Source organism: Saccopteryx bilineata, chromosome 6, assembly GCF_036850765.1.
Source record: "Saccopteryx bilineata isolate mSacBil1 chromosome 6, mSacBil1_pri_phased_curated, whole genome shotgun sequence".
Lineage (NCBI taxonomy): Eukaryota > Metazoa > Chordata > Mammalia > Chiroptera > Emballonuridae > Saccopteryx > Saccopteryx bilineata.
The window spans coordinates 155,913,518-155,928,032 of NC_089495.1; the positions used below are offsets into that span (position 1 = coordinate 155,913,518).

At 40.4% G+C, this 14,515-nt stretch overlaps 1 protein-coding gene across 4 annotated transcripts in view; it reads left to right on the forward strand.

Moving 5' to 3' along the window:
* CEP112 (centrosomal protein 112) overlaps positions 1-13,385 on the forward strand; it is a 471,596-nt gene extending 458,211 nt beyond the window's left edge. For all 4 annotated transcript variants that reach the window (XM_066235884.1, XM_066235886.1, XM_066235887.1 and 1 more), the window contains 3 exons: positions 7,902-8,003; positions 12,177-12,241; positions 13,040-13,385. In XM_066235884.1, coding sequence (XP_066091981.1) covers positions 7,902-8,003; positions 12,177-12,241; positions 13,040-13,043 — 171 coding nt within the window. In that variant the 3' untranslated portion in view covers positions 13,044-13,385. The remainder of the gene's footprint in view (positions 1-7,901; positions 8,004-12,176; positions 12,242-13,039) is intronic.
* Positions 13,386-14,515: the final 1,130 nt, after the last annotated feature.

A 14,515-nucleotide genomic window follows, 5' to 3' on the forward strand; every position in this document is an offset into this window, starting at 1 on the left:
GGAATCCAGGCTGGATAGACAGAGTCGTGAGCTGAGCTCCTTCCCTTAATCATTTAGTGTGGAACCATGGGTCCCCACCTGTGAGCCAGAGCTGTTGGCAAGGGTCTAAGAAAGTCCTTACACACCAGCCATTGTCAGTAGCCCGGATGTGTGATATGGCTCAAAAACAGCTACTACTGTTTTTGAGATGCATGTAATTTGTTTCACTTATAAGACACAAATTCATTTAAAATTGATTCTGGATTCATAGAAGTTTTGTGTCGTTATGCCCAGTCTTAATCAGTGGATCCTAAAAAATACAAAAAAAGATTTAAATGGAGTCCTCAGATTAATCATAGATATATGCAAATAATTTGCTATAAGGATGTATAGTATTGCCAATCATTAGAAAGCCAAAAGTCTAATGATACAGGATTGACTAAATTAAATATATAATTCATAGCACGTATGATATATAATACAATATATGTGTATAACCTCCACTATATGATGTAATAACAATGAATATTTACTGAACATTTACTAAGTGCCCCTCTGATAAATACTCTACACGAGTTAAATCATCTGAGCCTCACAACAGCCCTGTGAAGTTAAATTCCCATTTCCCTGATAAGGACTCCCAGGCAGAAGGGTTACCCTTCCCGAGCCACCATTCAGGGCACAGCCCAGACCCGCTCCCGACTCTCCTGCTCTGGAGCCTGGCTCTTACCCCTCCACCCAACTACAGTGAGTTCAAAGGCAGGTTAACAGTCTCTCCTTTGATACAAGATGAACCTTGAGGTCCTGTTACAAGGCACCCCTCTGCTCTAAACACTCAACAATGATTGGTAAAATATAAAAAGAGAAAAGTGAAGGAAGTACTTGGTATCAAATGCAAGATGAACATCTGCGTGGAAGCAGAAAAGGCCGCAGAGTGGTGAGGGAGCCTTGCTCGAGGACGGGATCCTGAGCCCAGCAGCAGGGAGAGGCAGGTGGGGGAGGGCCCAGGGGACACCAGGACTGAACTTTTGGATAGGGCTGCTTGCCAAATAAGTGACAAGAGACTGAGTCACAGCTTGGCACCAAGGCTGCTTTGGGCCCCCATTATTGAAAGGAAACTGATGAAAGCTGTTACCTTCCACAGCTAGAGGCCAGAGCTTATCCCAAGTTGGAAGGCAGTTGCCCCAAACACAGCCCCACCACCAGGGCCTGACAGGTTCCCCCAGGGAGCCAAAACATTCCTGCTGCCACCACAGAGCAGGACCCTCCAACAGCCAGAGATCCAGATGGAGGCAGGGCAAAACCCCATGGGACAAGAAAGAATAATCAAGGAAAAATGAGAAAAGCAGTGTGTGAGAGAAAGCATCAAGTATTTGGTGAGTGAACTGAGAGAAAGTAGCGTGTCTGCCGCTCTGGAAGTGTGGGGACTCTCTGGGGGACAGGAGGCTGAGTGGCTATTCGGGGCCAGACTACTCAGGATCTTGTTGACCACATAAAGGGTTTTGATTTTAATTTTAAAGGTTAAGCAAATTCAAGTCAAATAAACAAAACAAGTCAAAAAGCACACCAATATTGCCAGTCCAGATTCAAGATCTTGAAGGTATTGTGGACTGGAATGGTCCCAGAGGCAGGGCAGGAAAGTGGGGAGAGCTCTGGAGAAGGTGTCAGTGAAATCCGTACTTTAGCCTTGCCTCTGCTTGACCGACCCCAAAAGGCCTGGTGGGACTTTGTAAGGTAAGGTCAGGCATCATCACTTTCCTGAACTGCTTCACTCTTACCTTACTATCCAATAATAAATAACTATGCATTTCATTTTTAAAAATGTAAAAATAACCCATGTACTTACCAGTGACAACTATTTAAGTGGCCTCCCCTTTTCTCTCCTCTTTGAAAGTGAATTCAGTGTCATGTGCTTTGAACTTGCATTTGAGGCACTATCCCTACATTGTTCACACAGAGCTGCCCACTTCTACCTTACTTGCTGTTTTATTGTACAACAGGAGGTTGACATAGTTTTGACATATCGACATGACTAATTGATATAGTGGTTTTCAAATAAAAATACCACTAAATATGTTTTAGTTCTCCCTTCATATTTTTAATGAAACTATAAATTTCCAAGGTCTACTTTTTCAGCATCACTTTTCTATCTCCAAAGACCCTCTTGACTCGTCAACTACACATACTGTAGTACACTTTGTAGACTCTCATGTATGCAAATGAGTATTTGTGTGCGTACCCGGGATATAAGTTTTACTTAATTATAATGCTGAACTGCAGTTGGGGATGGTCTTAGTCTTCATACCTCATTTTTAAATTAAAGGAAATATTGTCAGTGTTCTGCCTTCAAGGGAAAGATGTGCAGTCTGTTGCCATGGTGCAAAGGACAAGCTGTCTTTGGTCACATGGGTACCATTTATTAATACACACTTCCACTCAGCGTACAGGGATCTGATTACATACAAGAATGTCATTGTTTTTCATGGTTTTCTGGTTTTCCTCATTTTTCTGACTAAAGGTAAGAATACGAAGGAAAGTATAAAGAGAAGTAACCATGGTGGAGAGAGGAGGCTCCTGTCTATTTGGTGTAATGTGTTGAGGAATGTAGCAGAGCAGACACTTCCACGTGGTGATTCTGAGGGCAGTGGGGGTGGAAGTGTGCCATGCAGAGCTGGAAGTCCCTCTCCAGCAGCACTCGGGTGAGGACAGCCTTTCAATTCTTCTACATTTACTAAACATCACTCACTAGCACAGTCGCACACTATATCCTAATGAAAGTTAATATTCAAATCTAATAATAAAATAGATTTATATGTTAAAAGGTTTTATCTCCCTTAGTAAAAGCAATTGTATGCCCATCACACTGTTTGCTTAGATGAATTCAGATGTGGGAAGGCAGGAAGAAGAGAGAGGGACACATTTAGCAGTTAATAGTTGTGATTAGTCTATAGATAAGTATTATCACTCCCTCATCATTTCCCCTCAAATATGTTCTGAGTTAAGGTGAGGATAGGAAAGTGGTAGCAGGTGTCTAAAGTGATATAAAGGAATATGAGCTAATTCTTTTCTTCCTCTTATTTTGCCATGTGGCAAACTTAGAGATATCCTTCACTGGCTGAACTTTAAAATATGTGCTTGTGGAGGACTTGTGAAACTTTTATTTTAGGTCAAATGTACATTTGTATAGATTTATAAAAATTTGTCTTCTACATAAATCTTTAATACATTAAAATGTTAAACTGTTGGAAAAGTATGGGGAACTTAAACCATATTGGAACCAATTGTTGCTGTCCTTATTATTGTCATTTAAAAAAAATAGAGCAAACTCTAGATGAATGTCTGAAAGGAAGTCGTAGTACATCCCACCCCCCTACCCCAGCCCCTGTTATGTTTGGGAGAACACTGGTGTCTAACTGTGGGTAAAACTGCTCCAACTGGTTGTCTGGGGTTCCTTTTCCTTTTGGAGTGGAATGAACATTTCAGCATTTGGAAAGATTATTTAAGCCTGACCAGGTGGTGGCGCAGTGGATGGAGCATCAGACTGGGATGCAGAGGACCCAGGTTCAAGACCCCGTTGTCACCAGCTTGAGCGTGGGTTCATCTGGTTTGAGCAAAAGCCCACCAGCTTGAACCCAAGGTCACTGACCCCAGCAGGGGGTTACTTAGTCTGCTGAAGGCCTGCGGTCAAGGCACGTATGAGAAAGCAATCAATGAACAACTAAGGTGTTGCAATGCGCAATGAAAAACTAATGATTGATGCTTCTCATCTCTCTCCGTTCATGTCTGTCCGTCCCTGTCTATCCCTCTCTCTGACTCACTCTCTGTCTCTGTAAAAAAAAAAAAAAAAAAAAAAAAAAAAGATTATTTAAGAAGCTGCATATTATAGTGAATAAGAACATATGTGCTTGAGAGTCAGGCCACTTGAGTTCAAATCATGGCTACTGCTGTGTGCTTAATCACTGGGGTATCATAAGGATTAAACACTTACTAAAACACTTAGAGTTGTATCTGGCATATAGAAAATAATAAAGGTCGTTAGGGTAAATCAAATTGGTTAATGTTTTTATGACTTTATTAAAGTAACAAGAGTCTTAGTGATATAGTGATTTTTAAATTCAAGATTTGAGTTTAAAGATTCAGAGTAGTAATATTGTTCTGATTGATAATCTCACTTGTAGGTAAGATGATTTTAGATTTTCCAAGGGCTCATTTTAAGTTCCCTCAGATTCACTGAAATCATAAAAACAAAAAAGAAAAGTGTAATCAGGAAGTAGAAATGCCTAGGTCCTCAGTAAATTTAGAAAATATACTGTATTTTTTGCTCCATAAGATGCACTTTTTTTCCCAAATGTGGAGGGAGAAATGCCTGTGCATCTTATGGAGCAAATTTTTTTTGTTTGTTTTTGGGGTTTTTTTGTTGTTGTTGTTGTTTTAGCTGCTGTGGGTTCCTGGACAACTAGAAGAGTATTTGAACATTAAAGTCTTCTCATTTGTTAATAACAGTGCTAATGGTTGTTAATACTGCTGTTGAGTTTACATTGTTGAAATATTATTGTGGTATACTTTATTAAATATTTTAACACACCATTTGGTTCAGAATTTTTTTTTTTAATTTTCTTCCTTAAAACCCTAGGTGCGTCTTATGGTCAGGTGGGTCTTACAGAGAGAAAAATATGGTAACATACTAAATTTAAAAAGTGGTGGAAGGCAATGGTGTTCAAAGAGCAACCTTGCTCAAACAAGGTTTCTGCTGTCTACAACCTCACTTCCAATAGAGGGAAACCATGAAGTATGAAAAGTGAAGTGGGAGTAAGAGTCAGGATAACTATGAGCATGAACCAAAGGGCTTACGTGCTGGGCTTGACCTCCAGTGTGCTCCAATGTGCTCCAATGTACTGAGGGGAGGTGGCCCCAAGAGCTTACTCTCCCTACTTCAGTATTCCACAAATAGTTGGTTACATTAGAAAATGAGGTTTAATTTTTTTAATGAGAAAGGAACTAGCATAAGGTCCTTGCTAGATGAGAGAAAAATAAGGAATGTAAGAAAAAAATAAATAAATAACGTAAATCAAATGGAAAGTTACCCAAGAAATAGAGGGAAGGTTCAGACAAATTACAGCTCTTTATAACAAACAGGTATTCACAATGTCAATGCATTTACAATTTATATCTCTCTGTCAAAGAAAAAGCTGGGGGAAGATAGAGAAGAGGAAAAAAGAGGAGATATGTGTTTAAAGATGAAAAATGATCTCTCAGATCTAAGGAAAATAGACAAAAATTAAAAGATTACAGAAATTGAAACTACATTAGAAGAAACAAAAATAGAAAAATCATAACTGAAAACATCCAAGGAAATACAGTGATCAGACTAAAGGAAATCCCACAAAATGAAAGGAAAATAAAAATTGATATAAAATGATAAGAACATAACATAAAACAATAGAGAAAACGATAATTATAGAAAGATTATCAAAGAAGAGCCTATACATGCAAAATTTATGTTCCTGAAGAAGAATACAAATAGAGAAAGACTCATATATATAATATAAACACATAGAACAATAATAATAGACTGCAAATAATTCTTCTAGCAGAAGAAACTACTTCAGAGAATTGAATTTGAAGCTACAAAGAGCACACACAATGTCTCAGGAAAATTGATATGGAATAAATAATACCAAAACATATCCCAATAAAGCTACTTAATTAAGACAAAGAAAATCATATCAGCATGCAGCTGCACGGGGGAGTCACAACCGCAAAGAGAGCAAATTTGTTTTGAAAGCACAGGTGCCTGCGTTTTATGAAAATTGTTGGAATTCCGACTGCAAAGAACATTGGGGGAAGGGAAGTGGGATCAGTGGAATCCTTGCAGAGTTCACATTTCCTATTTCTAACACACTTAGAAATTTAAAAACATACTTATTTTTTTCTACAACAATAAGTTCCCTCTATATTTCAAAGAATCCTTAACATGGAAAAATATTTTACCCAGCATCAGACTTTACTATAGGTATATGTCATGCAGAAGACATTGAAAAAATGTCGCTATATATCAAAGAAAAGAAAGTGGGATTGAAGCATTTTTATACCCAGCCAAGTTGTCTTTCAAATGTACAGGCAAGTGGGCAGAAATTCTTAACAAACAATGTTACGTGAAATGAGCAGACAGGTGTCTCTTTACAAGAGTACTAGCTCAAAATTTCTGAGCCAATGTTAAGTGATAAAATAATATAGTCAGGAACCTATGGCTTGCAAGCCAGATGTGGCTCTTTTGATGGCTGCATCTGGCTCGCAGACAAATCTTTAATAAAAAAAAATAATGTTAAAAATATAAAACATTCTCATGTTATTACAATCCATTCAATTCCTACCACTCATGTTCATGGTTGCAGGTGGCTGGAGCCAATCACAGCTGCCCTCCAGGACAACACCAAATTTTTATTGGATAATGCGTAACATACACAGGTTGTTGTATGGCTCTCACAGAATTACATTTTAAAATATGTGGCATTCAGGGCTCTCTCAGCCAAAAAGTTTCCTGACCCCTGATATAGTCAATATATTAACTAGACTGTGAACCCTCAATAAATGTTGTCTTTCAGATCTGATTTATAAAGCATATGTTTCCCTTTGCTTTTGCCTTTCATTTGAGTCAGCTGATAGATGTAACTAACACATTTAAGAAGAAAAGGAGAGAAAAATCAAATATTGCATCAATAGGAGAGATCTTTTCATTATTTGTTTTTATGTTAGATATAAATCACAAGATTCTAAGATATCTCAAAAAAACACTTTGCCAAAAAATGAAAAATTATATTTTAGCATGTTCACCATTGGCTTTTAGTAGGTAATGAACTATTAAAACACGTTTCTTCCTTAATTCAGATTAGTAAAAAAAAAGTTGGGAATTAAAGGCTAGTGATTTTAAATTATCCTCAGTAAATCCACAGACTTGTCTAACTGAACTTAGTTACACATATGTCATAGTATATTCCCTTATTGCTAGGTATGTCCACTGAATCACTTTTGGGAGATGCTGCAATTCAGTTGTGATAATTCAGTTAAATCATACATGGCACCATGATAGATTTTTAAATTCTATCGCATCTCAGTTTAGGAGGAAGAGAAATAAAGACAGATAGCTGGAGAAAGACCACCAAGACATACACACTCACATTCATGCTCACACTCAGGCCCCTCTTCGTTCTGCTCAGGTGTATACTTCCAAAGACTTTTCTCCCACCTTCCTCACTTGTCTCTATCTTTAGCTTTTAGAGAAGTAATGGGATGAGCCACCAACCTTTTCTTTACCAGCCTGTGGCCATCAGTTGTTGAGCACAGACCTGACTGTATCTGGAGGGAGAGGGAAACCCCTGAACCAGAGATACTCACGGTGACAAGGGCACTCTGGTCTACCCATGGCAAAGAGACTCAGAGATACGGGGGTGTAGATGCTTCTTCATTCAGATATTCGTAATCATATGGATTCTATTGAGCAGCCGGTACCCAGCCCTAATGGTATGCTGCGAACTGTCCTCCTTCACAGTTTGTTGTAATCATAACCCACATCCTGATTGAGAAGAGGATGCAGGGTTAGCACAGTATACCCTTCATGAGCAGAAAGGAGAAGACAGGGATGTTACTTCTCCATTGCTGAACATTGTGTTCCCAAAGGTTTCAAATAAACGAAGTGTTGTTACAGGTACTGTCTCTCCCAGACTCACAAGGTCAGACTGGGAACCTTTTTCAGTTTGTATTGTTTCCTTGTATTTCATTATCTGGTTTTTGACCACGTGTAACAAATTTACCTTTATGATTAATAGATATTTTTCTGGGATTTATTAAATTCCAAACAATCATTTCTGTGGTTAAAAAAAAAAAAGATAAGCTGTCATTTTCTTTTCTTTTTTTTACTTTAGATAACATACATACGACAAGAATATGAAACAAAATTCAAAGGGTTGATGCCAGCGTCTCTAAGACAAGAACTTGAAGACACCATTTCCTCCCTAAAGTCACAGGTAATTACTAAAAGCGAGGCATTTTCCAAGGGTCTTGGTGATGTGTATATCCTGAAAAGAGACTTAAAAATAAGTTTGATTCTGCATTGATGTCAGAAGTCAATGTTATGTCATAGTATAGCCTACACCCCAGGATGAATTGGGTTCTGTTTGGGTTCCTTTTTTTAGAATTTTTTTTCTTACTAGCTTAAAAACTCATTGTCTCAATAAGATTTTCTTGAAATTGAAATTGAAAAGTTCAGCTATGCTTATGTTTATTCACTTACAGTCTTGGTACCAGGCCCAAAATGCCATCACTTAGAACATTGATGATTCCTCAGTGTGTATAAGTGGAGAGAAGTTGAATGCACAGTTAAATTAGAAGTGTTTTATGTGGTTTTAGACATGACAAGATGCATTTTAAATTCAAGGCAGAATAATGACAAGATATTCAAACAATTAGGTTAAAATTTCTTGCTGAAATATGTAGTTCTTGGTAGTTTATAAAATATAAGAGAGGCCATAGCCAGGTGGCTCAATGGATAAAGCACTGACCTGGCATGCTGGAGATCATGGGTTTGACCCTCAGTCACAGCATGTACGTATGAGTAGCAATCAATGAGTGCACAACTAATGGAACAACTAAAGTAGAACAATGGGCCCTGGCCGGTTGGCTCAGTGGTAGAGTGTCGTCCTGGCGTGTGGAAGTCCCGGGTTCGATTCCTGGCCAGGGCACACAGGAGAAGCACCCTTCTGCTTCTCCACTCCTCCCCCTCTCCTTCTTCTCTGTCTCACTCTTCCCCTCCTGCAACCAAGGCTCCATTGGAGCAAAGATGGCCCGGGCACTGAGGATGGCTCCATGGCCTCTGCCTAAGGTGCTAGAGTGGCTCTGGTCGTAACAGAGCCACGCCTCGGATGGGCAGAGCATCGCCCCCTGGTGGGCATGCCTGGTGGATCCCGGTCGGGCGCATGTGGGAGTCTGTCTGACTGCCTCCCCGACTCCAGCTTCAGAAAATTACAAAAAAAAAATAATAATAATAATAATAATAAAGTAGAACAATGAGTGATGCTTCTCTCTCTCTCTCCCCCTTCCTCTTTCTCAAATCAATAGAAAAATTAATATATATGTAGTATGAGAGATAAATTGATTTAAATTTATGTATTTAACATTATTTAAAAGCTTCCAATGTAAATTTCCTCCATATACGGTACTTTGATAAAGTTCTATAAACACATTTACTTCTGTGTTTTATATATTGCTGATGAGTTCTTTTAACTCTAACATGACACAGAGTTCGCATATTCCTATTTCTAACACACTTAGAAATTTAAAAACATACTTATTTTTTTCTACAACAGTAAGTTCCCTCTATATTTCAAAAAATCCTTGTATGGCTGAGACTGATTTAAAACCATAGCTAGGATCCAGAATAACTAAAACCATTTTGGAAAATAAGAATAAATTTGGAAATTTCACATATCCCAATTTCAAAACTTACTACAAAGCTATAATAATCAAGACAATGTGACAATGGTTAAAGAAGAGACATCCAGATCAATAGAATAGATTTGAGAGTCCAGGGGAAAAAAAGCTTACAGTTTTGGTCAACTGATTTTCAACAAGGGTTCCAAGACAGTTCATTGAGGAAAAGATACAGTGTTGCTGTGAGGAGTGGCTGACCGACATGCTCCAGAAGGAAGCCCTTACACGCTACCCCCAGTCAGCTCCAAATGGATCACAGGCCAAAATATAAAAGCTAAAGCTGAAACTCACAGAAGAAAACTCTAAGAAAAAGATATCTCAGATGAAAGGTAAATCATTGTACCTTGGATAGATAACAGGTTGTATTTTTTTAGTGATAAGACTTAAAACAGCAGCAGAAGAATTAAATAGATGAATTTACCTTCACCAAAACATAAAACTTTGTACTTCAAAAGACACCATTCAGAAACAAAAAAGGCAAACCATGGAATAGGAGAACATTGCAAATTATTTGCCTAAGAAACTTTAAAAAAAAACACTTTTCTGTGGAAAAACTTCATGAAGGAAAGAACTCCTCACCCTCGTGCCATGAACAGGGCCTGTCACCCAGTGGATGCTCAGTGAGTGATTTCCAACTGCAAAGATGATCTAGTTTGATGACACTCACCTTAGCTATTTACAATGGGTAAGACAAAGGGCGGGGCAAATCTTAGCGTTGCTTTTACATTTCCCTCAGCAGAAAGCCTCCTGACTGAAAATGAAATGTTCATTATATCAGTCCGTCTGCTACTGTAGGCTATTGCTTCTGTGGGCCAGGAAGTTCTGCTGTGCTCTCCCCTACACAGAAATAAGGAAGACCGGAGAACGTTCACTTAGGGTTGTGTCATCTTTATTTACATGCAGAAATCTCCTCGGAGGTGCAGTTTCCCTGTTAACTTTGGAGGAGAGCTTCCTTAGCGTCAGCTACAGACCCAGTACCTTCAGAAGAGTTCTTGCTGTTGTTGTTGTTGTTTTCTTTAGGAAAAAAAAGAAAAGAAAAGAAGAAAGAATTCGGACACCCACCTGCAGGGCTTCTGTTATCATTCATGTCATCTTACTGTAATGAGAGCTCCTCCAGCCTCCTGGCACTGGGGGTTGACCCAGAAAGAGAGTGCCGGCAGCTGCACGGGGGAGGCACAGCCGCAAAGAGCAAATTTGTTTTGAAAGCACAGGTGCCTGCGTTTTATGAAAATTGTTGGAATTCCGACTGCAAAGAACATTGGGGGAAGGGAAGTGGAATCAGTGTAATCCTTGCATCTGTCAGAATTATCAATTGTCCTATGGGTCCTCTGAACAACCTGATAAAATTAAGATGGTGGTGACAGTGCGAACAAGTGAAACCAAGGGGACCACTTGGCGCCACGCCCATTTAGGGAGACCGTGCTTTCCTCTCCTGCAAGCACATTTAGGTTCCGCCAGCTGTACTCTCTTGCATAACCATGTTTCAGAATCAAGTGTTGCCATGGTTTCAGTTCAGACCTAGAAGCAAGAGTAAACAATTCGAAAATGATCAAATACCACTGACTCTCAACTGCATCGAGCCATTGTATACGTTATCCCCAAACCAGTTCTATGTGGTCCTATAAGGTGCTTTTGAACTTACACCTGATATGGGTATCTTTAATAGTAATAGAAATTTATGCTTCAAAGTAATCAAACCAAATCTTAAAGGTCTGACAAGACAATATGCTAAGCCACCTAGTTCCTTCACCCCCCCGCCCCCAAGGGTGGTGGCGTGCATGGGGCAGTACGTGCTATGAGCTCTGCACTAGGTAGACAGTTCTATTAGTCACTTCACGTCATCCTCGTAACTTTAAGAAGTAGCTGTCATTAACTCCATTTTGCAAATGAGGCATCGAGAGTTTAAGTAACTTTCCCAGAGCCATAAACGCCAAACCAGGAATTGAACCCAAGTGGGCCTACCTCCAGACAGAGCTCAGGCCCTTGCCTCTACGATATGTTGTCTCTTCAACCTCCGGGAATCCTCAGGATGGGTTGAGGTTACCAGAAGGCAGTCATTTTCTTTCCACTCACTCGTTCATTCATTAACCAGCTAGGGAATGCCAGCTCCAAGTCAGCCCTGTAAAAAGAACTGGGGACTCAGAGATGAGCCAAGGGGGCCCTAGGTTTGTAGGAGCCATCAGAAAAGAAATAATCATGAGTTCACGTGAGAAGTGCTCGTGAACAGAGTACAGGAATACAGAGGAGGGGCCACTGACTATGCTGCTGGTGGGGGCAGTGAGCAGTCAAGGAGTCGAAAGAATTCAGTAGGTGAGGTGACATCGGAAACGGAGAGTGCAGGATGAATGGGAGATATGCTAAGCACTCCCAAGAGAGAAATGCCTGTGCCAAGGGGCAGAAGGGAAAGGGAGACAAGGTGAGTAGGTGGGGAGAGTGGGAGGGGCGTGAGGAGGGGTGAAGATGCAGAGAGGCCAGGGCTCCATCAAAATGGCTCTCTAGCGGAGACTTGGAGCTGATGCTGTAGTCTCTGATGTGATTTCAGCAGGGACACGAAGCGCTCGGATGTCAGAACCACAACAAGGACACTCAGCAAACCTTCTGAGTTTTATCCAGGGAGCTGTCTGAATCCAAATAAAGTCCTACCATACTTTTTGCACATGACTGCCATTTAAACCACTGTTACCTCTGTTCATACAAGGTGTCTTTTCTAGGTTAACTTTCTGCAGAAGAGAGCATCCATCCTTCAAGAAGAACTGACCACGTACCAAGGCAGAAGGTACAGCCCCTTGATCAGAATGCCTTCTGATTAGTTTGTATTGTTTTGCACCTGTGAGTCTCTTAGTTTGACATTAAAGTCTTTATTAAAATTCCTAAATAATATCAGTTTTGAAAAAGAGGCTTATATTTAGCACATAGCCTCTTTGAGAAGTCACCCACCCTTATAATCACTGTGCTTAGTCAGGACAACCAGAATTAGGTGACAGAACCCCCAGGCGCCTGACAAGTCCAGGCCTCACCTACGTCATCACGACAAAACATTGTCTTGAAGCCCAGTCGCAGGATAAAGGAGACAGTGTCATCCTTTTAAGATAGTGAGATGATGCAATTCTTAATATGGTAGGTCACAGCTTCAAAGTCCTGCATTCCCTGGAGGTTTGGAGCTGTTACAGATGTTCTCCACACCAGATCAGTGGTGTCACAACACTCACCACGACGTCAGTGCCCTAGCGTGTAAGGCCCAGGGATGCACAGGACCTTTTTGTCAAAGGTTCCCAGAGACATCACAGACATAGATTATGTTTACCCGTGCTAATTTAGTCAAACCCCTTCCTTTTAGTGCAGTAAAAGACTGACATTAAATTAAAAGTAAAGACCCTGTGAATCATTTACTTTTGAAACAATTCCATTGCTTGGTATGGGTAGGGGTTCACCTCTTATAAGCATAAAGGATGAAGTTTTTACATCAAATATTCTTTTTAACCTCCCTCCAGCTCCTCTTGAATTAGAATGTGTTTTATAATTGACAAGCCCATTAACCCCAGAGGAGGTCCTAACTGAGCTGTGTGGCTTTCAGGTAACTGCGAGGACTTCCCCGGGTAGCACGGAGCATGGCAGGATTCAGCTGTCCGGCCACACTGTGGACTTCTGGCAGGTTTGAAGATTTGCATAGTGTAAACTGTGAGATCAGTGGCATTTTTAGTACTTAAGTGGTAATTAAGATCATAAAAACATACCTCACTCATACACTACGGGGATGGTTTTATTTGTGTCTGCCTAAGTTATTTTTTTAAACATTCCTTTATTTTTTATTTCCGTATTTGTGTGTGTTTAAGTGTGTATTGAGAATTGCTTACGGGGAAAAGAAATTATTTCCTACAATGTGTCTGGTTAATGCTTTTGCATAGAATCTTACCAGTTGTGTATGATCAGAATCACGTTTGTAGCATCATACAAAATTTTTAACATGTTTACATTGTTTTCATGTTCATATTCATATTTTATTAAAGTATTGTTTTGTACTTGTCTGTTTTGTTTCTACTTTTTGTTGCACCTCATTTGCTAAAACAGATATGACATCTGTCTGGTATTTTCCCCTGGAAAGTACTGACAAGCTCAAATTATTCTCTGGAGGAAAATGCCTTATGTCATGTCAAAGATCAAATCCATAAGTAGTGTGTTTATTTGGAATAAAAACCACTGGGTCATCTGGTATCAGTCCAAGCACTTGTCACGGAGGTCTCTAACCTGAGGCTGGGCCTCCGGAGGCAGAAGAGTGTAAGAATGTTAGGTAGCAGCTATGGTTTTATGGTTACTTTCTTGACCTCTCTTTTAATGGTGGTTTTGATTATAATATCAAGTGACACTCTTTGAAATAGCCTAAAAATGCCAGGTGTGTTGGGAAGCATACTAACACCCTGGCAGGTGACAGCACAGTGAGCTTGGATGGGTCCCATTGTCACCGGGGAGAAGACTCAGGGTGGCTCCCACACATGGCCATTTCAGTTACTACCAGATACCAATAAGCTGTCAGATGCTGACTGGTTAACCTGATTTGCCAAAGACATTTTGAATTGCAGTGAACAGGTGCTCAGTATTCTTTTGCCTGCGTGTGGTGCGTGCCAAGGGGCCCTCTGAGATGCTCTGAGCATCTGGGCTGGTCAGGGTTATGTCACCTGGGTTGCTGCAGGAGGACAGGGCCGGAGGTTTATTTACCCTTGTTCAAAATGCTTTTCTCTTTCCCACGCCCCATGCTGTTGTTTGCTGCCCAAGGATTAATTACCCTCTTTTGCACTGTAACTGAGACATGGAGATGATAAGGACCTAACCTCAGCCACGTCCCCAGACTGGCCAGGAGCGTCTGACACTGCCTCGAGGCTGGCCGGCAGCAGGCGGCCATTGGCAGGCGGCCATCAGCAGGTGGCTGCTCATTTTTTGTGCGCTGATCATCTCTGCCCATCCCCACTCTGCCTGGGGGTGTGCCCCCTGACCCTTCCTTCCAGAAATACATCTCCATCCTTTGGAAGATTAAGTTTTTCTTACATATACAATA